This window comes from Odocoileus virginianus, chromosome 15 (genome assembly GCF_023699985.2).
Source record: "Odocoileus virginianus isolate 20LAN1187 ecotype Illinois chromosome 15, Ovbor_1.2, whole genome shotgun sequence".
In the NCBI taxonomy this organism is placed as follows: domain Eukaryota; kingdom Metazoa; phylum Chordata; class Mammalia; order Artiodactyla; family Cervidae; genus Odocoileus; species Odocoileus virginianus.
The window spans coordinates 53,145,528-53,168,941 of record NC_069688.1 but is presented as its reverse complement, the minus strand read 5'-3'; the positions used below and the strand labels follow the sequence as shown (position 1 = coordinate 53,168,941).

Sequence of the window (23,414 nt, the reverse complement as noted above, 5' to 3'; positions counted from 1 at the left end):
GAGGTGCTGTTCAGAGACTGGAGTCCCCCACACGGACCCATCTCAGTGAACTTCAGAGTGAAACATTTCCATTTGTTTTGTTGTTCCTATTTGGAAAGGATGATTAGGGTTTTATAACTAGTATGGAGTCTCGGCATTGATCAGTAGAAACACCCAGAGTCTCTGCACCGCTGATTCAAAGTAAACTTCTTTGGAAACTGTGGGATAATTTAATTATTTTTTAATGTGTGAGCGAACTACATAGGTAGAGGGTCTTATCTGCCAAGGAGAGTGGGTGTTTTCCTTGGTCAGACATAGCCCTCACCCCCAGCTAGCAATTCTTATTGTCCTCATTCGTTATTACAAATATATGTTAATATATACAGGAAGGTAACAGTTGGTACACCGTAGCCCTTTGGCACTTTAGGGACCACTGATCTGCTGAGATAGTTATCTCATGAATGCAGTTTTCCTTTTTGTGGATTGGCACCTCCTTATCTTATTTAAAATTTGATTTAATTTGAGGCTACTGTTATTTTCAGGAAAGATTAGCAGCAGTTCCTTCATAAAAATGAGGAGCAATCAACAAATAAGTGGGGAAAGAAATCTCTTAGAAAACAGAACAGCAAATCACATGTGATTTATCATGAAATTTCCTTACTGTTAAACATTTCATAGCAAAAACTAGAGACTCAACCAGAAACTAAAAATCCAGTGTTTGGACTTTTTGAGAGCTCCTTAAAATTTTTGCCAAACTCTATGGGTTTTCAAATGATTCTTTTTTTGTTTAAAAATTGGCCACTTCCTTTGTTCCTACATCACTTGAGGCTAAGGAGATGGTTGGCAAGCTTCTTGGAAAGATGGAAATGCTAATGGATTTTAGGTTCCAATGAGTAAGTGCCAGGCCCAGAAAGAAGCGAAAATGCAGGCTTCAGTATAAATCATACATACTTACCAGGTCTCTCGTTTTTGGTTAGACTTTCATATGACTCTTCTTTGAGAAGATAATTTGAGTGACATTCTTTTAATCTAATATAATGTGTAGTATCAGGGCTTGGATACAATTAATAAAGTAGCTGAACTGGTAAAAGCAAATTAGGTAATGAAAATGTGAAGTTAGAGGAAAACCTGAATTCTTTACAGCTAGAATTCTTCACTTTGGGGTACAGAGCCGATAGTTCGTGGATGAGCTTTAGGCATTCGTGAATCCCCTGAAGTTTAATGCAGAATTTTGTGTGCATGTTTTATGTGCCTTTATCGCAGCTGTCATCAAACCCTCAAAGGGGAGTCTGTAACCCCAGCTCTTACCCCCTGGTTCAGATGTCACCTCCCCAGGGATGGGTCGAGTTTCAGGGGCAGCTCTAAGACTCCCAGCCTATGTTGTCAGACAGGCAGCCTCTCCCACGTGTGGCTACTGAGCACTGGGAGTGTGGTCATCACCTTGAAATATTTCTGAGAGCCAAAATAAATGGATTTCCTGCCTGGTTACAGTCAGAGCAGCCTTTGTCCTAGAGAGAGCCAGAGGGGACAGAAACAGTGTAGGTGAACTTCTGGAACTGCCTCCATGGAGAGAGACTGAAGCACCCACCTGGGGTGACTTTGGCTCAGGAGTGTGGGAGTCTGCCTCTGAATCAAGACTGCCCCTGCCAATAATCTGGCTCTTTAAACCACCTCCCTCCAACCCAGTCCAAATTCTTAGCCTCTTACAGGAAGGTTTCAGCAGGCACTGGCTTCCTATTCCTTTGAATAGAACTAGACCAGGCAGCTTGAGTATGTGGAACAAGGCAGACAATTTTTATATTCACGCTGTCAGTGATTTAGTTCTGTATTGGCTTGCTGGTCTTCCTGGGGCGCTCAGTGAATTTCACCTTTGTTCTTTCAGACAGTACTATGCTTACCTCACCGACACTCAGTGCAAACGCGTGGGAACACAGTGCTGGGTGTTTGGGTGAGTAATCTGTTATCATTTGAAACCACTTACATTTGTAAATTTCTTGAGTTCTTTCTTGACCCTACATTAAGTGCCTTTCAGTGCAGTTTTATTTTTGTGTGTCTTTTGCTTTTAACATTCCTTTTCTGATTTAAATTTAGACTAGTTAACTGGCAAGTTATAGAAAGAGGATGTAGAAATTATTTTTTTAAAAGACAGTAGGAAATCAAAAGATATTTTCCACACAGAATTGGAGGCTTGTTTCCTGAAATAAATTAGGAAATGAATTGTTAGAATTGCCTCTGAAATCGATGGTAAGTTTGGGATGTCTTGTGATGGGCTTGACCACACTTCATGTTACTTTCCACCAGAAAGGGTCTGGTTTGACTGTCCCAAAGAAAACTACCACGTAGCCACATGGTCACAATTTATCATCTTATTATAGATACAAATGCTGTATCTGAATTTATAATTACTTAAATGATTTGAAAGAAAGCATAGGTTATCCAGTTTCATCCCCAGTATTAAACGTGAAATGCTGTTCAGTATCTCAGGTAATTGCTTCCTCTGTATAACACCATCCACATCTCACCATGCCATCTAGCAATAGATGTTCCAGAGACATCCAGCACGTCTGTGTGTGAAGTTGTCCCTCAAGGAGCTTAAATTCAGGACCTAATCTAGATTTTAAACTGAGCATAAAGAAAATCTGATGAAAACCACAACTGATTTTTAAACAGAATTTTTTTCCCCATGTAATGCATATTGATAATGTAGAAAAGAATAGACTAAAAATCATCCAAAGACATCAACTGTTTAGAGATACTTGCTGCTTACATTACATTGTCATTCCTTCCAAACATGTATGTGTGTGTGTGTGTGTGTCCAGCTCTCACCCAGATTCTGGAAGGGTTACTCAAGTTTCCCACCGCCTTCTTTTCAAAAGACAAAAGGCCTTTGTCACTGTTTCTCACAAACTCTGTGATGTAAGCTGATTTTCCTATCCAAAGTAGCTTAAAGGGTAATAGGATGGATTCAGTTTCCATTGTTTACTGCTCTGGTGGGAGAGAGAATCTACATTTACCAGACTCCTTACATACTTTTGTCGCAGGAAGGTGGGCTGCCTTCTTACTGTCTTGTCCAAGGACTGGGAATCTTTTCTGCCTTTGAGCTTTTCCTCTGTCCCATGCATCTTCTTTCCACATGCATTTTTCTTTTCACATTTATAAGTCTTGCCACATTTGTATTTCACATTTATAAGTCTTGCCACAGTCTTATTCTGCTGTGACTGGAGAACTCTGTCTAGTCACCTGTTGAGGAAAAAGGAAATGGTGGATCAGAGAGACAGGTAGTTCTCCCTAATCTGGTATCTTGAAAGTTTATTCCCTGTGGTGGGAGATATAGCTCTCAGGAGCTAGGCCAAAGTGTGGGACCAAACGCAGAAAGCTGCACCTTGCTGGAAACAAGACTAGGAGCCGACTGTGACTCAGATCAGGAACTCCTTACTGCCAAATTCAGACTGAAATTGAAGAAAGTAGGGAATACCACTAGATCATTCAGGTATGACCTAAATCAAACCCCTTACAATTATACAGTGGAAGTGACAAATGGATTTAAGGGATTAGATCTGATATACAGAGTGCCTGAAGAATATGGACAGAGGTTTGTGATACTGTATAGGAGGCAGTGATGAAGACCATTCCGGAGAAAAAGAAATGCAAAAAGGCAAAATGGTTGTCTGACGAGGCCTTAACAATAGCTGAGAAAAGAAGAGAAGCTAAAGGCAAAGGAGAAAAGGAAAGGTATACCTATTTGAATGCAGAATTCCAAAGAATAGCAAGGAAAGATAAGAAAGCCTTCCTCGGTGATCAATGCAAAGAAATAGAAGAAAACAAAAGAATGGGAAAGACTAGAGATCTCTTCAAGATAATTAGAGATACCAAGGGAACATTTCATGCAAAGATGGGCACAATAAAGGATAGAAACAGTATGGACCTAACAGAAGCAGAAGATATTAAGAAGAGGTGGCAAAGAGATGGGGAAACAATGGAAACAGTGAGAGTCTTTATTTTGGGGGGCTCCAAAATCACTGCAGAGAGTGACTGAATGAAATAAAAGACACTTGCTCCTTGGAAGAAAAGCTATGACCAACCTAGACATCATATTAAAAAGCAGAGACATTACTTTGCCAACAAAGGTCCGTCTAGTCAAAGCTATGGTTTTTCCAGTAGTCATGTATGGATGTGAGAGTTGGACTATAAAGAAAGCTGAGCGTCGAAGAATTGATGCTTTTGTTTTCTTTTTGTTGTTTTTTTTTCAATTTATTTTTATTAGTTGGAGGCTAATTACTTTACAATATTGTAGTGGGTTTTGTCATACATTGACATGAATCAGACATGGATTTACATGTGTTCCCCATCCCGATCCCCCCTCCCACCTCCCTTTCTACCCAGTCCCTCTGAGTCTTCCCAGTGCACCAGGCCCGAGCACTTGTCTCATGCATCCAACCTGGGCTGGTGATCTGTTTCACTATAGATAATATACATGTTTCGATGCTGTTCTCTTGAAACATCCCACCCTTGCCTTCTCCCACAGAGTCCAAAAGTCTGTTCTGTACATCTGTGTCTCTTTTTCTGTTTTGCATATAGGGTTATTGTTACCATCTTTCAAAATTCCATATATATATGTTAGTATACTGTAATGGTCTTTATCTTTCTGGCTTACTTCACTCTGTATAATGGGCTCCAGTTTCATCCATCTCATTAGAACTGATTCAAATGAATTCTTTTTAATGGCTGAGTAATATTCCATGGTGTATATGTACCACAGCTTCCTTATCCATTCGTCTGGTGATGGACATCTAGGTTGCTTCCATGTCCTGACTATTATAAACAGTGCTTCGATGAACATTGGGGTGCACGTGTCTCTTTCAGATCTGGTTTCCTCAGTGTGTATGCCCAGAAGTGGTATTGCTGGGTCATATGGCAGTTCTATTTCCATTTTTTTAAGAAATCTCCACAGTGTTCTCCATAGCGGCTGTACTCGTTTGCATTCCCACCAACAGTGTAAGAGGGTTCCCTTTTCTCCACACCCTCTCCAGCATTTATTGCTTGTAGACTTTTGGATAGCAGCCATCCTGGCTGGCGTGTAATGGTACCTCATTGTGGTTTTGATTTGCATTTCTCTGATGATGAGTGATGTTGAGCATCTTTTCATGTGTTTGTTAGCCATCTGTATGTCTTCTTTGGAGAAATGTCTGTTGAGTTCTTTGGCCCATTTTTTGATTGGGTCATTTATTTTTCTGGAATTGAGCTGCAGGAGTTGCTTGTATATTTTTGAGATTAGTCCTTTGTCTGTTGCTTCGTTTGCTATTATTTTCTCCCAATTTGAGGGCTGTCTTTTCACCTTGCTTATAGTTTCCTTTGTTGTGCAAAAGCTTTTAAGTTTCATTAGGTCCCATTTGTTTATTTTTGCTTTTATTTCCAATATTCTGGGATGTGGGTCATAGAGGATCCTGCTGTGATTTATGTCGGAGAGGGTTTTGCCTGTGTTCTCCTCTAGGAGTTTTATAGTTTCTGGTCTTACATTTAGATCTTTAATCCATTTTGAGTTTATTTTTGTGTATGGTGTTAGAAAGTATTCTCGTTTCATTCTTTTACAAGTGGTTGACCAGTTTTCCCAGCACCACTTGTTAAAGAGGTTGTCTTTTTTCCATTGTATATCATTTGCCTCCTTTGTCGAAGATAAGGTGTCCATAGGTTCGTGGATTTATCTCTGGGCTTGCTATTCTGTTCCATTGATCTATATTTCTGTCTTTGTGCCAGTACCATACTGTCTTGATGACTGTGGCTTTGTAGTAGAGTCTGAAGTCAGGCAGATTGATTCCTCCAGTTCCATTCTTCTTTCTCAGGATTACTTTGGCTATTCGAGGTTTTTTGTATTTCCATACAAATTGAGAAATTATTTGTTCTAGTTAGTGAAAAATACCGTTGGTAACTTAATAGGGATTGCATTGAATCTATAGATTGCTTTGACAATATTGATTCTTCCAATCCATGAACACGGTATATTTCTCCATCTGTTTGTGTCCTCTTTGATTTCTTTCATCAGTGTTTTATAGTTTTCTATGTATAGGTCTTTTGTTTCTTTAGGTCGATATACTCCTAAGTATTTTATTCTTTTTGTTGCAATGGTGAATGGTATTGTTTCCTTAATTTCTCTTTCTGAATTGATGCTTTTGAACTGTGGTGTTGGAGAAGACTCTTGAGAGTCCCTTGGACTGCAAGGAGATCCAACCAGTCCATCCTAAAGGAAATCAGTCCTGGGTGTTCATTGGAAGGACTGATGTTGAAGCTGAAACTCCAATATTTTGGCCTCCTGATGTGAAGAAGTGACTCTTTGGAAGAGACCCTGATGTTGGGAAAGACTGAAGGCAGGAAAAGGGGATGACAGAGAATGGGATGGTTGGATGACATCACCAACTCGATGGACATAAGTTTGAGTAAGCTCTGGGAGTTGATGATGGACAGGGAAGCCTGGCGTGCTGCAGTCGGGAACGTCAGGAAAGCATGACTCCATGCTGCAGTCATGGAGTCACAGAGTCAGACATGACTGAGTGAGTGAACTGAACTGAACATGCTCCTTCACGATAAGGGTGGCAACAAGCGCAAAGGGGAGGGAGAGTCCTGGGTTCCATCCAGCCACAGATTGGCCGTCTTACTCAGCCTGGTCAAGATCCGAGATTGAAATTGGCCCTAAGTTGAGGGCAGTACCACGCAGGGGCTGCCCTGGGTGAGATGGTTGGTGTTTCCTCAGATGCCAGGCTTCATAGAGATTCCCACAGTGCCCAGGCCTCTGGCCTCCAGCCCCAGGCCAACAGCAATTTGAGTCCCATAAGGAAGTGATGTTGACCTCACAGGACGGTGTTACATATCAGGACTCCCTCTAAGGGCCAGCGTTGCTGGGTAAGGGGTCCGTGGATAGCTGGGGTGATGCATCCCCGCTCCTGCTGCTCCCCACATCCCACATCTCCTCCAGGTCCTTGTCCTGCTCCATGGTCTCCTCACAGCAGTTCTCTTCCAGCTGCCAAAATGAGTCTCCACAAAATGAATCCAGTTCAGCCATCTGCTGCAATGCCTCCAGGATTCTCAGGTTCCTCAGACTGAAATCTGAGCTCTGGGGTGGCCTTCAAGACCCATGTCACCTCATGACCTCATGCTGCCCCTTCCCCTCTGTCCTGACCCCTCTCCCACCCAGTCTCTACTCAAAGTCACCTCCGTGAACAACAGGTTAGCTCAGATTCCTCAGAATGTGGGAACAAGTCATCCTGAAGTTCCTGACTGAAAAACACTGTTCTTTAGAGCAAATTTCAGGTCGTTATGGAGTCAACCGAGTGAGTCATGACCAGCATTTTTCTGACAATGAAATAGAGTAGGAAAATGTCAGAGCAAGGGGACAGTTGTTTTGTGTGTTTTGAAGCAGGTTGTGTGTGTGGTGGGGGTACAAAATAAAAATTGTGTTTCTTGCCATGGGACTCAGGTCACAGAAGTCTGAGAAACACAGCTCTAACCAGCTGGTCACGGAGCTCTCCAAGGGCGCCTCAGTCAGTTGACTAGAAGCCTGTCACAGTAAAGCCCGCTGTTCTGTCCGCTCCAGGCAGGTGGGCAGACTGACTTCCTGTTGCTGTGCCTCAGGCCGTCCCAGCCCTATGTTGCTTCCCGAAGCTGCTTTGCTGCCCCCTAGTGTCGGCTGGTGGTCTCGACCTCAGGGTGACAGCCGACCTCAGCCCTGCGCCCCCTAGGGCCTCCCATGATGCGGGGCTGAAATGCTGCTTTCCCACAAGGGCTGGGCTTTATTGGGCTGTGTGCTTTATTGGGCTGTGTGTGTGTGTGTGTGTGTGTTTATTGGGTTGTGTGTGTATTTATTGGGCTGTGTGTGTGTGTGTGTGTGTGTGTGTGTGTGTGTGTATAGGGCCTCCCACGATGCAGGGCTGAAATGCTGCTTTCTCACAAGGGCTGGGCTTTATTGGGCCGTGTGTGTGTGTGTGTAGGGCCTTCCACGATGCAGGGCTGAAATGCTGCTTTCTCACAAGGGCTGGGCTTTATTGGGCCGGGGTGTGTGTGTGTGTGTGTGTGTGTGGTCTTTAAAGATTCAGGCAACCACCCCTAACCCTTGTTCACCTGGGGACAAGACCCCCCAGCCTCTCTGGAGATACACACGTACTGCAGACTTTCTGCTTTGGTGGTTCTGACTCCAGGTGTTCAGTTGTTTACAGCTGTCCATCCATTTGACCATGGCAGTGACCTCTGTGTCTGCAGTAGAGAGGGGACCTGGGGTCTACCAGGCCCCTTCCTGCCTTTTCAGAAATTATGCCTGTAATAGGACCATTCCCTGATTGTCTCGCTTCCCTCCTGAGCAAGGAATTCCTACCGTGGCTTTGTCAGAAATCGCTATTTCTGGGCAGTCATTGGGATTAAGGGATGATCTGTGTTACCTCACCTTCTCAGTTCTTACCTTCATTTTCTGAACTGTAATAAAGATCTGATTCTAATATTCATAAATGAAGTTCTATAATACAAGATTGGCTTTTTTCTTTGATGTTTTAATTCAAGAGTAAAACATGGAAGTTTTTTTAAAACATTTTTTTTTTTTATTTAGCAAAATTCCTTATGGATGCAGAGGATAAAGGGTTTCTATCGTCAGCAGAACTGGACATATTAAATCTGGAAATTCCTAGATGGCTGGGAGGGAACATGACTGCTGCCTTCAAGTTACTGAAAGCCTCAACTGGAGGCTCACGCTCCCCTGTATGACTGTGGAGGGCAGAGTTAGGACTGGGGCGGGAGGAGGCAGATACCTGCCAGAAATGAGGAACAACTTCCCCAAAGTTAAAGAGACTGAGAGGGCAGAAGCAGCTGCCCACAGAGGTGGTGGATTTCCTGTCCCTGCCAGGGTCTCAACCAAGGGGGTGTCTGTCCCCCTGTCGTGACGGCTCTGACTGAGGTGACATCAGGTGACCCGCGGCTATGAAAATGTACACATTGAGATTGTGGTCTGTGAGGAAGGAAAATGTGAAAAATAACTCATTTCCAGGGAGGAATTAAGGGATGAATAGGCAGAACACAGTGGGCTTTTAGGGCAGTGAAACCATTCGGTCTGACCCTCTAGTGGTAGATGCCTGTACACTAAGTCACTTCAGTTGTGCCCAACTCTTTGCAACTGCAGTCCATGGGATTCTCCAGGCAAGAATACTGGAGTGGGTGGCCATGCCCTTCTCCAGGGGATCTTCCCAACCCAAGGACTGAACTTGCGTCTCTTACGTCTCCTGCCTTGGCAAGCAGGTTCTTTACCACTAGCACCACCTGGGAAGCCCAGTGGTGGATACGTTACACTTTGAACATCTATCCAAACCCAGAGAATCTACACCATCAGAGTGAACTCTGAGGTAACCTGTGGACTTTGGGTGACTATGTTCATCATTTGTGACAGATGTACTGCTCTGGTGGGGGATATTGATAGTGGGGGAGGCTGTGCATGTGTGAGGGCAGAGAATGGTCAGAAATCTGTACCTTTCCCTCAAGTTTACTATGAACCTGAAAAACTGCTCTGAAAAAAGAGAGGAGTAACAGTAAAATAGCCTTTTTTATTAAATATATATATATATATAATACATATAATATATATTGTCTCTAAAGAAAGCACAGTAGACTAAAACACTGTCATTTTGTAGGGGACTTGCTTCCAGTGTTTGGAGCAGAAATCTTTTGACCTGTTGAACTTTCTGATGGAATTATGCATATTTCTGGTAATGCGTTATGTTCTGATAAGGTGAGTTTGTTATTCAACCTCTTGTTCTGTGTCACAGGGTCATTGGTTTCCTGGAAGCTATTGTCTGCATAAAATTTGGACAAGATCTCTTCTCTAAGACCCAGATACTCTATGTTGTGCTTTGGCTTCTTTGTGTGGTAAGTCATTACTTTTCTACCTTGAAGTGTTAAACTCCCCATGGTCTCTTCTAAAACAAAACAAGACCCTCTTGTGCACCAAGGTTTCTTAGACATTTATAGACAAGACATACTACTTGTAGTAGCCCAAGATTGGCCATAGTATGAAGTTCAAGAACAAATACACAGGACCACGTGGCACCCTAAATTGGTCCCCTTTGTAGGTCTGATCACATGCCTCCAGCAGGTGCATTATACTCTCATTTGTTTCACTTGTGAGCATTCGTCTTCATTTGCTGAGAATGTCAGGTTTGCCTTGAGGGGACGATAGTTACCCATGCCCTGTAATGTGTGTATTACCGTCCAAGGATTTATGTACAAAACGACAGATTCTGGTTTACAGGCCATGTACGGGGAGGGGGTTTGGAGGTAATCAGACCACGAAATCCCCCCCCACCTTTCCCCGGGCCAATGTATGTTGGGCATGTTTTCCTCTCTGAAGGGAAGAGTCCTGGGGGCCTCCAGCTTCATTGTCCTGGGATTTTTCCCTCATCTCTCAAATGAAACAATATCTTACCTTAAAATTTTTGAAATTTAAAATACTGTGATTGCCCTTCTTAATTTGTTTTGTTACTTTGGAGAAAAGTCTTATTTTACATTTAAGATTCTTCACGTTTACTTACTTGGTCTAGAAAATTAAGTCGGGCTTTTAAAAAATTTTTATTATTAGCACATAAATTTCAAACATGTGGAAGTAGATAAGATCACCCAGATTCAGCAGTTACCCACCAATGGGCAGTCTCGTGTCCTTCTGTTCCGCACGTACCATCCCCAGCCCAGCTTACTCCGAAGCAGGCCCACCTTTCCTATTTCAGGATGTCTCTCTAAAAAAAGACATGAATGCTTTTTTGTTTAATGCAGCCACCGTGACATTATCACACCGGAAAAAGAATTCATTCTTTCATACTGTTAAGTCGCTGATCAGTGTTTACATTTCTCATGTTTTCTTCAGGTTTGTATTTTCTGAGTTTATTTGAATCAGCATCTACTCCTTGCAGTTGGTTTGCATGCCCTTTTTAATCTACATATTTCCCTCCATCTCTAGTGCTCTCTCCTTTGCAGTTTATTTGTTGAAGAAACAAGCTCTTTTGTCCTGTAGGTTTTCCCGTCTGGTTTTACTGATGCCATCCTTGCTGTCATTTGCCAGATTTCTTTGTCCTCTATACTTTCTATAAATTGGTAGCTGGATCTAGAGGCTTAATCAGATTCAAGTCCTTTTGTTTGTTTTTTCCTTTTGGCAGGACTGAACTTTGTATTTTTAAAGCGTTTTTATTGCCTTTCACGGTGTCTATTTCTAGGATTACTTGTTAGAAATCCTAACTCTGACACGGCACCTTGAGCCTGTACTGTTTTATCTTGAACAGTGAAAGGGGAGAAGGATCTCTTTTGTCCTCAAACCCCAGAATTCATGCTCAGATGTATTTTTTCCATCACAGTGAGACTAGATGTAAGGATTGGTTGGGGGGGAGTGTGTCAAACAGGCCAGGAAATGTTACCCTTTGCTCCTCACGTTTCTCTCTGGCATGGGCACCCCGGCTGTGTGAACTGTAGCGGGTACTCACGGCGGGCAGGGGTGGGCATAGCCCTCACCTGGCACCAACGGGACCACAGGCAGGTTAGAGCAGGCAAGGCTCCTGAGATGTGGGCAGAAGGTGCTTCTTATCAGAGCTTATTGCAGGCCTCCCCTGGGGGGGCATCAATAGCCAGAAGAGTCTCCCCACGGTCGGCCGAGTCCAAGGAGCTGTCTCTGGTCACCCAGCTGGCCGGGCCCCTTCAGTCTCTAAGTTTTAGAGACTTTCACTCTGTTTTACTGATTAGACACTTAGCATCCGCCCCCTTAAGTTGGTGAATTTTGACGCACCTTGGTGTCTATGCAATGGTAACTTTATCGAGGACACGACCCGTTTTTCAGTCTCTCCATCCCTTAGCGTGGTCCCTTGTAAGTCCATCACGTGGCCAAGTGCTCATCAGAGCTGCCCTGATGTGGAGCTGCACAGGTAGGTGAAGGCAGAGATGAGATTTATTCATGCTTACCCTGCGCCAGGCGCTGCTCCAAGCACTTTTTACACATTGCGTATTTGAGCTTCACACTTTGAGGGGAAGTACTTTGTTATCCCCTCTTTCCCAGATAAAGGAATAGAGAGGTCCCCCTAACTTACCTAAGGTCACACAGGTCGTCCATGGCAGAGCCAGGGCTCAAAGCCAGAGAGTCTGGCTAGAGATTTCCTACTCCCCCTCCACGGGGTCCCCCTCGGAGGCCCTCCAAGGGCACGTGGGAGTTACCTCTGCCCACTACTGATGCTCAGACATCATCTCGATGTGTGCGCGCAGAGCCGGAGGAGCTCTGGAGAGAGCAGCCGACAAGCTGGGGTGCAGCTCAGGCGGTCACGTGTGCTCGGGGTCACCCGGGATCTCCCATCTCTCCGGCGCCCAGCCTAAGCCCCGAGGCGAGGCGGCCGCCACCTCCCGACGTCACCCCTCGAATCAGCCGTCAGGCTCCCTGCCATGTGACCCACCCAGCTCCACCCCGTCCTCTCCCATCTTCTCCATCCTGCCCTTCGGATCCGTCCTCCACTCTGCTGCCAAAGGGGTCTTCCAGAATTCAGGTCGGACTCCCTTCCTCCCCGCTTAGAAGCCCCAAGAGAACAGTATTTCCCCCCGACCACCAGGTTCAGAGCAGTTAGGAGACAGGCAGGAAGAACGAGGGCTGTGGAGTCAGAAGCAGCCGCTTCATGACCGAGCGCCCACGTTCTCAGTATCCGCAGCTGATGCCAACGACAGCCTTCCAATCCTGAGCCCCAGGAGCAGACGCACTTTCCTCTCCGGCCTCAGAAAAGCCGGCTTCCCTGCGCTGAGAAAGGATATGGCCCGCTTGCTCATCCCTGTTCCCCAGTCAGTTAAGACACACCGCCCCCTGGGGAAGGGGCGAGGAGTGAGGGAAAGCCGCAGGGTTGCCCCGGGGGCGCTCCCTCTGGGGGGCAGAAACGGCGGAAGGAAGATGGGTCCCCAGCGCCCACCCAGAAATGGAAATACGAAGTCGTGCCCGCGCGTTCGGGGCCTCACTCTGGGTGGTTCACACGCCCAGCCCTACAGTACCCCGTCCTCAGGCTCCTCCAGACTGTTCCCGGTTACTGAACACCTCAGCGCATCGTCCTTCCTGACCTGTCCTGCCTGCACCCGAGAGGTTTCCTCTGTCCACGCTGAGCGCTTTGCCCTGCTTTTTCCTCCACCTGGTGAACCTTAATGCCAAGGCCAGCCTTCCATCTGCGCCCCGCGTGCAATACACTCCAGCCTGCAAGGCAGACGAGAGGACTCCCTCCTCGGGGGGAACCGTCCCATTCCGTACATACTTCCTCAAGCTCTGGCCCCAGCGTGACGTTTTCTGTGGTGGTTTATGTCGGTCTCCTCAACCTGGCACTTCCTGCTGCTCACAGAGCTCCATCGTCCTTCAGTCCCACGGACGCTAGCACAGCGCCTGAGGCACAAGAAACACTCATCCAATGCGGGGAGACCAAGGGGGTGAGGTCCAGAGACGGAGACCAGGGGGCCCAGACATATTTGACGAGGCAGGCAGGAGTGAAGACTCGAAGTGCCCCCGCCCCGGCATCACAGGAAGATGGCGGCCTGTCTGGGGAGCGAGGGCGAGAGCAAGGCGGAGGAGGAGGGGGTCGGACGTGTCTCAGGACCGGCTCTGTGTGTTGCTGGGAATTCAGAGGTTTTTTTTTTTTCAGTGGAAAGACTGCCTCACGGAGCAGCTGGAGGCCGGGAGAGCGTGCAAGGGAGGGTACGGAGGAGGGCTGAGCTGGAGGGTGTCGCTGGGAGCTCAGTGAGGACCTGTCCCAGGCAGTGGCGTTGAAGGTGCAGCGAAAAGGGCGGCAGAAACCCGGCCCAGCAGGCGTCCCCTCGGCAGCGCTGGGGAGGGCCGCTCGGCTTTCCTGTTGGGCCACTGGTGGCTTCCGGTACTGGTGACTGCTTGAGGGGTATCTGAGAAGGGCGTTGAAAGGAGGTGTGTTAAGGTGTGAAGGACCCTTAGATTTTACAGGTGAGGGTGTCTTGTGTCGTTGGAAATTCTGGCCTGTCCAGGAGCTCTGGAAAGACTCGGTCAGCGGTGGAGACGCAGGAGTCGGGAGGCGTCCACGCCTGGGGTATGGTAGGAGTCATTGGCTTGGTAAGAGTTGGGCGCAATAGTGAGGGAGGAGAGGCTGGCTGAGGATGGGGACCGGGGAGCAGTCACATTTTAGAAGCTGGGCTAGGGACGGAAACAGCCACAGGAAAGAGGACTTTACAGATAAGCCAAATCCCCCTGTTAGTGCTCTCAGTGAGGAGTGCCATGGAAAGGGAGCTGGCCTGAAGAGAGGCCTTTGGCTGGGATGATTAGGGGTCCCCACGGCCTTGCACATTTATCAGAGATAAAGAGTGGAAATAAAGTGTGGGTTTAATAAATAGTAAAAAAAAAAAAAAAAAAATGTGTGTGCCCGGCACATTTTTATAATCATGGTTTTAATTGAAGATCAAGATTGGTCTCAGTCTTAGGAGGGAGGCAAACATTTTTCAGTAAAAGAACACTGAGTTTATGCCATGTCTCCACGCTGAGAAACAAAGCCCCCAATTATTCGCCTTGATTGGGAAGAGAGTATACACAGAATGTGTGATTAATGTAGAAATAAAGGCCCCGTATGCTGGTTGATAAGCTGCCGCAGCACCAGTTGTCTAATAAGTCTGGGTGGATTTGAATGCTGGTAACCATAACATGGAAGCCACACCTGGGTCTGTGTGCTGCCTTGGCGCTCAGCCCTCACGTTTTTTCTTTTTTTTTTTCCTTCTCTATCTTTAAACAAAATCTGCACAATTGCAATTTAAATGCCAGGCCTTGACATTTTAAGTGGGTCCTTGCCTAGATTTCCAGAGGTGTGATTGCAAACCCATAAATAAGTTTTTGTCTCCTGGGACAAGTGTGAAAAAGGGCCTCTTGTACCCAGGTGAAGTGGTAAATTTGGCCACCACAGCAGGTCCTTTGCATGGCGATCGTGATAATAAGCATCTGCCATGCAGCACCTGCCAGTGTTTGCCTGCCCCTCCTGCAAAGCAAGGTCTGCCCAGCTGTCTGCTTCTGGAGCAGCCCCAAACTGCCAGTCTGCCCTCCCAGGGCAGGAGAGAAAGCTGAAGAGGAGTCCCACACGCCTGCCCTCTGGTGGGCGAGATGCGCAATGACGACCCCCGCCACACAGTCATCCTCTGGTCCCTGAAGGTGGAACCCTGCCCCTCTCCCTCCTTATGCAACATAAGCTGTCTTGCTTTCTCCGTCAAGGAGCTGACACGTGCTGCAGATCCCCTAGTCTTCCCACTCTTGCCATGCCGTGAAAACGGTACATTTAAAAATCTGAACAAGTACTGGACTGTGTTAAAGATTAGAAGTCGTTTTTTCATTTTATAATTTTCGTATATTCATTCATGGCTTAATTTTTTGATGGGGAGATATGAGCTTTCTTAAATAAAAAAACACCCTGCTCTATACCAGTTTCAATAGGATTTAATTTTAAAAAATGAACTAGTGGGTCTTCTTTTATTTCATGTTATCTCTCTGCCATTCCTCTATTCCCACTTCACTGGCATGGAAGGGCCACGGGAGCACTCAGACTCCTTTCTTTTTTGACCTGTAAGGTGACTCCGTGCAGCTAGCAGACACTCCGTGAATGTCGCTGACCGGGAGGAACTGGACCCGGGCTAGGCTGCAGGTCGCCCCTGACAAGAAGGCGCAGCCCCATGTCCCCTGCAGTCCGGGCTCCATCCTCCGGACTGCGGGCTGGGCACACTGGCTCCTCCCATGATGTCTTTCTTCCCCTGGGAATGGATGAATGGACAGATAAATAATGGATAGCACTCTAAAGACATGTAAACCTGAAATTAGCGTTTCTTTTGATAGACACCCCTAAAATTTGATCCAGGTATGTAAAGACACCTGTGTTTTGGTTTCAGTCTTGCCACCCTCTAGCTATGTGTCTTTAAGAAGGTCATTCGCCTCTCTGAGCTTTATTCCTCTGCTGTGAGATGAGGATTGAGATTAACATCTCTAGATTTAAAGTTATGACTCTTAGAAAGAACTGAAATTATTCAAGAAGAGACAATTACAGCATTTCACAACTATTTCCATGATTGAGTCAAGGGGTCAGGTCCCAGCAGGAAACACAATGGAAGAGATGGAGGTTAGACCCTGAGGAGGATGTTCTGTCAGTGGGGTCCCAAAGTAAGGAATTCTGAAGAAACAGAACAGCAGAAGTGCTGAGGAATTGATGCTTTCAAACTGTGGTGCTGGAGAAGACTCTTAAGAGTCCCCTGGACAGCAAGAGATCCAACTAGTGTATCCTAAAGGAAACCAGTCCTGAATGTTCATTGGAAGGACTGATGATGAAGCTGAAACTCCAATACTTTGGCCAACTGATGCGAAGAGCTGCCTCATTGGAAAAGACCCTGATGCTGGGAATGATTGAAGGCAGGAGGAGAAGGGGATGACAGAGGATGAGATGGTTGGATAGCATCACCGACTTAATGGACATGAGTTTGAGTAAGCTCCAGAAGATGGTGAAGGACAGGGAAGCCTGGCGTGTTGCAGTCCGTGGGGTCACATAGAGTTGGACACGACTGAGGACTGAACACCACATAACAGCAGAACAGACAGTTGTTTGCTTGGTTTTGGCGACTCCCTCACGGTCACGAGAGGAAACTGAGGCCCAGCTAGGGGGCCTTTCCTGTCCTGTCACATGGTGTAGTCCAGGCAGCCAGGAACTTCCCCCAACTTTCAGTTTTTTGACACATTTTAAAACTCTAGATTTTTAGGTGCTATTTTTTCCCTTAAATTAGAGCATAATTTAGGGTGTAGGGGGGCTGGTGGGGCTTACCAGGGGGGGAGTGGAGGTGATCCCAGCCTCTGGGTAACCATGGACCATGCCTGTGTCTTTTCACACAATCTCGGAAGACAACTTGATTTTCTGTCTATTTTCCTATCCACCTAACAGAAAAACGGAAGCAGCCAGAACTGGGATCGTGGTGGGGCTGCTGAGACTAAACAGCAGTGCCACACCCAGGGCAGTGGTGTCCTGCTGGGCCCTGCCACCTCCACATGGACGTGTGTCCTCAGGGCCCTCTGGTACCACTGTGTCCCCAGATGGAAGAAAACTGCTTTTTCATTCAGAATCCTTTTCCTGGGCTTCCCTGGAGTTCCAGTGGTTAAGAATTCACCTGGCAACGCAGGGGACACTGGTCCGATCCTGGTCGGGTGCAGATCCCAGCTGCAGAGGGGCAGTCAGCCCCTGCGCCCCAACTCCGGAGCCCACGTGCCCTAGAGCTCATGCTCTACAACAAGAGAAGCCACCATAATGAGAAGCCTGCAGGCCGCAAGGGAGAGGGGCCCCTGCTGGGCACAACTAGAGAAAGTCTGCATGCAGTGAGGAAGGCCCAGCGGAACCAAAAAATAAATATATATATATAAAAAGTCCTATTCCCCTCAGAAGGTGACCAGCTAAGTCCTCTTAACTGACTCCAGTGATGGGGGGCAGGGTCCAGAGGACGGACTATGAGAATCAGACCCAAAAAAGAGGTACAAGATAGAGGCCTATACGTGCTCTTAGCCGGAAGCTGCAGAGCTGCTCAGAAAATGCACCTACCTGATCCCACACTTGGAAGAGATCTTCATTCTGACAGGCAGACTCACAGTGATAACCACGGAAAGTGAAGTCGCTCAGTCATGTCAGGCTCTTTGGGACCCCGTGGACTATACAGTCCATGGAATTCTCCAGGCCAGAATACTGGAGTGGGTAGCCTTTCCCTTCTCCAGGGGATCTTCCCAACCCAGGGATCGAACCAAGGTCTCCCACATTGCAGGTCGATTCTTCACTTTACCAGCTGAGCTATCAGGGAAGCCCAGCCAGCCACAGAGACACTGGTAACCGAGGTCTCCTCCCAGCTCCTCTCTCAGAAAGCCCTAGCGGTCTTTCCTGCTGCCTCCCGGGATCGTCGCTGCCGCACCCAGCAGTGCTGTACCGTTGTCAGGGGCAGGAGGCAGAAACTCCTTGAGACGTCATGTGTGAATTCCCATCGAACTCCTGAAGTTCGGGAAAACGGAATTTTTGGTTGCACCCTCACTCTAAAACCGTTTTGTGCTTGTTTTTCTCTTCCAGGCTTTCACCACCTTCCTGTGCCTGTACGGCATGGTTTGGTACGCAGAGCACTACGGTCACCGAGAAAAGGTACGGAAGGGAAGGCAGAGATGGCCTTTTGTGTCTGATCACGCCCAGCCTGGGACTGTAGCCCGGAGCACAGTCACGGAGGATGGGGCGTGGCCGGCAGAGTGTCCCTGCTCCCCAGAAACCCAGCCAGTTCAGAATTCACTTCCTATAGTTGCCATCCCTGCTTGTGACTGCCCTGTTCAATAGGTCCCGTACTCTTATCCTCATTTCTTAAGAGGGTTGAAACTTAAAATTATTTGTTAATTTTTTTGCTTGTTTTTAATTGCGGGGCAAGCCCTGGACCAGTTTTTGCAAAGCTGGGTCTTTCACCCTGTGCAGGCCTCCTCCTGCGTCCCGGCCTGGGTCCCCCTGCTGAGCTCTGGCCCTGCTCACTTAATAGTGCGTGCATGGTGCGGGCGTGCTCAGCCACTCGGTCGTGTCCTACTCTCTGAGACCCCATGGACTGTAGCCCGCCAGGCTCCTCTGTGGGATTTCGCAGGCAAGAGTGCTGGAGGGGGTTGCCATTTTAGTCCTCCAGGGGATCTTCCTGAGCCAGGGACTGAACCCAAGTCTCCAGTGCTTCCCGCCTTAGCAGGCAGATTCTTTACCACTGAACCACCTGGGGAGCCCTCCTTTCCTAGTAGAGAAGGATTAAGGTAGAGGATTGATGTGAGTGGGCTTAAAATGCTATAGCAGCCTCGTCAACTGGGATCTTTTTTTTTTAAGTGAAAATAGCTTTCATCCTCTATTTATCCTTTTAGTCTTAAGGAGCTAAAGGCACTTTCTAGAAGATCTGTTCTGCATCACTTGGGAGTCTTCTTGCTCTAGAGCTGACAGCCTGAGTACCAGGCGGTCCTGCCCTTGCTGATGGGGTCCCTAGCCCAGGAGAGGCCGGGGTGGAGCACCCTTCCTTGTTCGCTGGCTCCCTCCTCCTGGGAGCACTCCATCCCACCACTAAGCCTGCCTCTCTCCCTAGACCTACTCAGAATGTGAAGATGGCACCTACAGTCCAGACATCTCCTGGCCTCACGGGAAAGGTTCAAAAGGTATTTATCTCCCTCTTTCTCTTCGCTAAAAGCTCCCCTAGGTCCTCTTCCCTCCCAAAGCCCAAGTAAAGGGATTTCGAATCAGAATTTATCCTCTGAATATTGATAAATATTTGCCCTAAATGGTCTCCAACCTACTCACTTGCATGTCTCCTCTCACTTATTAAGAAACAAGCAAAAAAAAAAAAACCAAAAAGAAATAAGCAAAGTGCTCACAGGTTCTGCCCAAGAAACTTGGCTTCATAAGAAGAGGCGCCGTGTGGTTCTGCCTCTTCTGAGATAGAAGGACAGAACAAGACCCCACTGTCTCAGCTATCCTGATGAGGATGTTCCTCCTCTTGGCTTTCATTGTGAGTGAGAGGGGTTAGGAAGAGCTGTGTGCCAGGAGAGAAGCCTTTCAAAAAAGAGGCGGATCACCTTGATCGCGTTGATTCAAGAGACGGACCATCATCAGAGGAATTTCAGCAGTGTAGTCAGGGATCTCCCACTGGCCTCTCCCCAAGGAGCATTCTGGAAAGATTCGGGGCCACCTGGTTGTTTTTAAAGAATTTGGCTTGTAGAAAAATGACCCCGAGGAGGCTCCACTGGACAGTACTTCCTCTTCAGTTATGGACTGATCATGGGACTTGACTAAAAGGAAAGAAGTGAACACCAGAGACCTTGAATGTCAATCCTAAGACTGGCTCAGCAAAGCCGGGGTAAGGGAGGGACTGCTCTGCTGAGTCGCTCTCCTGAGTTCTTCAGGGTGAAGCTCAGCACAGCACAACTCACCCTGGGAAAACGCTGCGGAGTGCTGGTCACCCTGCTGGAGGTGGTTTCTCCTGAATCCGCCAACTACTGTGGAATGCGGATGGAGGTGGGCACAGGGTTTCTCCCCAGGGCTCCCTTATTCAGAACCAACCCCCCTGCCCAGAGATCAGTCCATGGCACTTCTAGGATCTCCAGTGACAAGACCACAAGATATAAGCAATGGTACAGATATATTTAAATGAAAGGTAGGCTGACCTTTTAACAAACCAAACAAACAAAACCTGAGCCCTGGAGCAGAGAATCTTGGCTCTGCTGCTAGGCCAGAGGTTGTCCACATGCCCAACTCTGGGGCAGAGCCAGCCTCCTGCCAGGAAGTTCTGATGACCTTCCAGACCTTACACACGCCCTGCCCGGAATGCCCCAGCCCCACCGTCCAGCTGGCTGATAACCTGCTGATTGCTTAGCACTCAGCCCATGTAGACACCTTTCTCTGAGCTCCCACGCGATGGAGCATGACAAAGGATGCCGGCCCTGTAGACCCTGAGCCTCTCAAGGGCCCGCGAGTCTTCCCGGGTGACTCCCGTCTGCCCATCCTGAGTATCGGGGGACATCCAAGTCAGACCCCTGACCCGTCCTGAGTAGCAGGGGAGCTCCAGGTCAGACCCCTGAAGTCGTGTAATAGCTTTCATTTCTATCAAGTCAAGAATTCATTACAGTTTAGGGATTTAGAAACAACCCCAACCAAGGTGGGGGAAATGCCACTAATGCGTCCTTTGGTTGCAAAGGTAGACTCAACACCCACATGGTCTAAGTTTTCACGGGCTCTCCTCTGTGATTTGATGTGATCTGTGCCCTCACTAATAGCCCCCATCCCCATGGACCACAATCCACCCTGCGGGGAGTATAAAACATCCTCAGGACACCCAGGCCTTAGCTGTGCTAGTTAGCCGAGGGCCGGGGCTTCTATCCGTCAAGTCAGTCAGTTCAGTCGCTTAGTTGTGTATGACTCTCTGCGACCCCACGGACTACAGCAGGCCAGGCCTCCCTGTCTATCATCAACGCCTCGAGTTGATTCAAACTCCACTGGTTCGTCTATGCGTTGGTTTATTAGCAAGGCCACTAGATGGCGCCGGAGGATCAGTGGAGGAGCAGCGGGCGGCTGGGTTAGGGAGCCGGGGCAGAGGGGCAGAGCCTGGGCCCCGCAGCCCGCAATGATGCTGACCGTGTGTCCCGAATCCTCTTGACCAGGTTCTGAAGACGGCCCCACCAAGCATCCAGGCAACAACGAGAGCCATTCTTCCAGAAGAAGGAATCGACATTCCAAGTCAAAAGTCACCAACGGAGTGGGAAAGAAATGAAAAGACCCTGATTCTTCATAATCCAAGATGTTTCCAGGGAGTGCCTAGAACTGGGAGGGGACGGAATCGGCTGGACTTGCCGGGAGGAGGGAGGTCGAAAGGCACAGAGTGATTAGGAAGGAACGGGGGCTGGAGTCGTTATTTGAGAGCGTGGGTCTTGTTTCCCACAGACCCGGCCCGCGGGGCAGACGATTGTGGGAGGGGGTTGGGCCTTCGCCCCTCGGGGGTCCCTGGTAACTTCAGCACTTGGCCACCGGTAGCACGACGGTTCTCAGAGGAGGAGACTGTAGCTCTTTACTCAATTGCCGGAGCAGCTTTGTGCTTCCCGTGTTGTGGGTGTGGTTTAAACGTTTTCACTAAGACAGGGCATCCCACCGGGACAGTTGATGGACAGGTCACCACCGTTTTCTTTCTCTGAATCTGCCCTTCCACTTTTCTGTGTTTTATTTCGTTACTGCTTGTTTTTTAAGTCGGGATGCTTAATATAAGCCTTCAGAAGCCATTGCTGAAGTTGAATTGGAGGAGAGCTCCCCTCTCTCCCAGAGGAAAAAAAGTGGGGAGCGTTGGTGTTACATTTAGCAACCTTCTCCCCCAAGGACCTGAAACCACATGTGGTAGGTAGAAACCAGGCTACGGAAAGGTTAGCTCCCCACATAGGATCCTGGGCGTTAGACCAGAATGTTCCCGTTCCCTCTCCAGTGTCCAGACTTAGCCACAGTGCACAGGTGGGAACCTGCCTGAAGGCAGTGCTCGCTGCGACCCCTCCCCCAGCCAGGTGCCTTTTCCATTTTATTTGTTTTCTTTCATGGTGTGTTGCTGACATTGTCTTTTAGTCCCATGTGAGGTGCTGGTGAGTATTCCCTTTCATCCGTGCCATGCTCTAGACCATTGACCCTGATAGTTCACCACCTCTGATGGATCCCTGTTTTAAATAAAATGGTTCGCGTTAAAACCCATCAGATTCGGCCTCGTTAAGTGCTCATTTCTTTGCATCTTATTGGTACTTTTCACTGTTTGTAAGCGATCACTGTGTTTTTCAAGTGGCTTTAGGATACTGTGAATATGTTTGTGTTTTATGTAGTGAGAAGAAAAGAGGAAAAAATATATATTTTAGAGGGCTTGCAGACACATATGTTCCTTTTTCTAAACTTCCCAAGTGATCAATAGGAAATGAACAAGATAGTCATTGTTGTCTTTTGTGTGTGCGCACTATGGGAGTGGTTACATCAGCCAAGTTGGATTGATTTTTCTAGCAAGTGACCAGTACCCAGTTGATTTTCTCATAAACTCGCTAAAACCAATCACTTTGTTCCCTCCTTTCATAGAGCGCAAAGGTTTCGATGTCTTTCCCCCTTTAAGGAAATCTTGAACCATAGCCGTCATATTTTTCTTTTTCCGCAAAGAATTCCAGGGTGGAGGGGTTAAATGAATCATGCAAAGCTCAGGTCACTTCCTGTGCCCTGGGCCTCTGGCAGCCACTCAGTTGAGAGCCCACACAGACTTACTCCGGAGAAGTGTCGCCAGCCGCTGGGCTGGTGTGGGGAGCTGCGGGGGTTGCTGTGCTGGCTGCAGCTGTGAGCGGGCACGTACTCTCCTAACAGCGGCCCCATCCTTTCAATTAAAGTCCCAAAGAGAAGCCAAGAGGTGCCCGCTCTGTAGACCCATTTGCTTTTTCATCACTTTCTTAAACAGAGGCACCATGTAACATTTGTCTTACTTCCAAAATTAGGTGAGTGTGTTTTGTTTGGCTTCTCTGAGAGCTTGAAGGTACAGAATTTGTATCCCGGACACAGTGTTCAATTCCACTTCCTCATGCTGGGCCATGTCCCTGAGCATCTCCAGGTTCATTTTCTTACCAGTAGCTGGTCCAGCTAAGGAAGGGGGTTGCTTCTCCAAGGCTGCTCTCAAGGAGGCTCTGCCCAGCATGGGGTGACCCAGAAGTGCGGAGGGCACGTGAGACATTGTTCCTCCATGGCCTTGTACAGAACGGCCAGGAAAGTTCCCAGATACTTTCCACGTACTTTCTTTGCCATGAAACTTCCGTTTCCCCTGTCAGTAAGAGCTCTTGACTACAGTGGTTCCAAAACCAGTGCTTCCCTTGACCAGCCAGAACCACAACTGCCGCT

At 47.7% G+C, this 23,414-nt stretch overlaps 1 protein-coding gene and 1 long non-coding RNA gene across 3 annotated transcripts in view; one reads left to right on the top strand and one right to left on the bottom strand.

The window, feature by feature from the left end:
• The window catches only part of PTDSS1 (phosphatidylserine synthase 1), a 68,075-nt gene extending 45,828 nt beyond the window's left edge, over positions 1 to 22,247 (top strand). The window contains exons 9-13 of the mRNA XM_020896768.2: positions 1,862 to 1,927; positions 9,774 to 9,873; positions 18,087 to 18,155; positions 19,111 to 19,180; positions 21,179 to 22,247. Of these exons, the coding sequence (XP_020752427.1) occupies positions 1,862 to 1,927; positions 9,774 to 9,873; positions 18,087 to 18,155; positions 19,111 to 19,180; positions 21,179 to 21,288 (415 nt within the window). The 3' untranslated portion in view covers positions 21,289 to 22,247. The remainder of the gene's footprint in view (positions 1 to 1,861; positions 1,928 to 9,773; positions 9,874 to 18,086; positions 18,156 to 19,110; positions 19,181 to 21,178) is intronic.
• Positions 10,554 to 20,160, bottom strand: LOC110139156 (uncharacterized). Of its 2 annotated transcripts, none has more exons than XR_011491530.1 (3): positions 19,952 to 20,160; positions 19,397 to 19,810; positions 10,554 to 13,896 (listed from the first exon to the last, which is right to left on the bottom strand). It is a non-coding gene; the product is annotated as an uncharacterized lncRNA (long non-coding RNA). The 2 variants fall into 2 exon arrangements; XR_011491529.1 differs by lacking the exon at positions 10,554 to 13,896 and adding an exon at positions 15,427 to 15,753 and having other exon boundaries at positions 19,952 to 20,159.
• Positions 22,248 to 23,414: the final 1,167 nt, after the last annotated feature.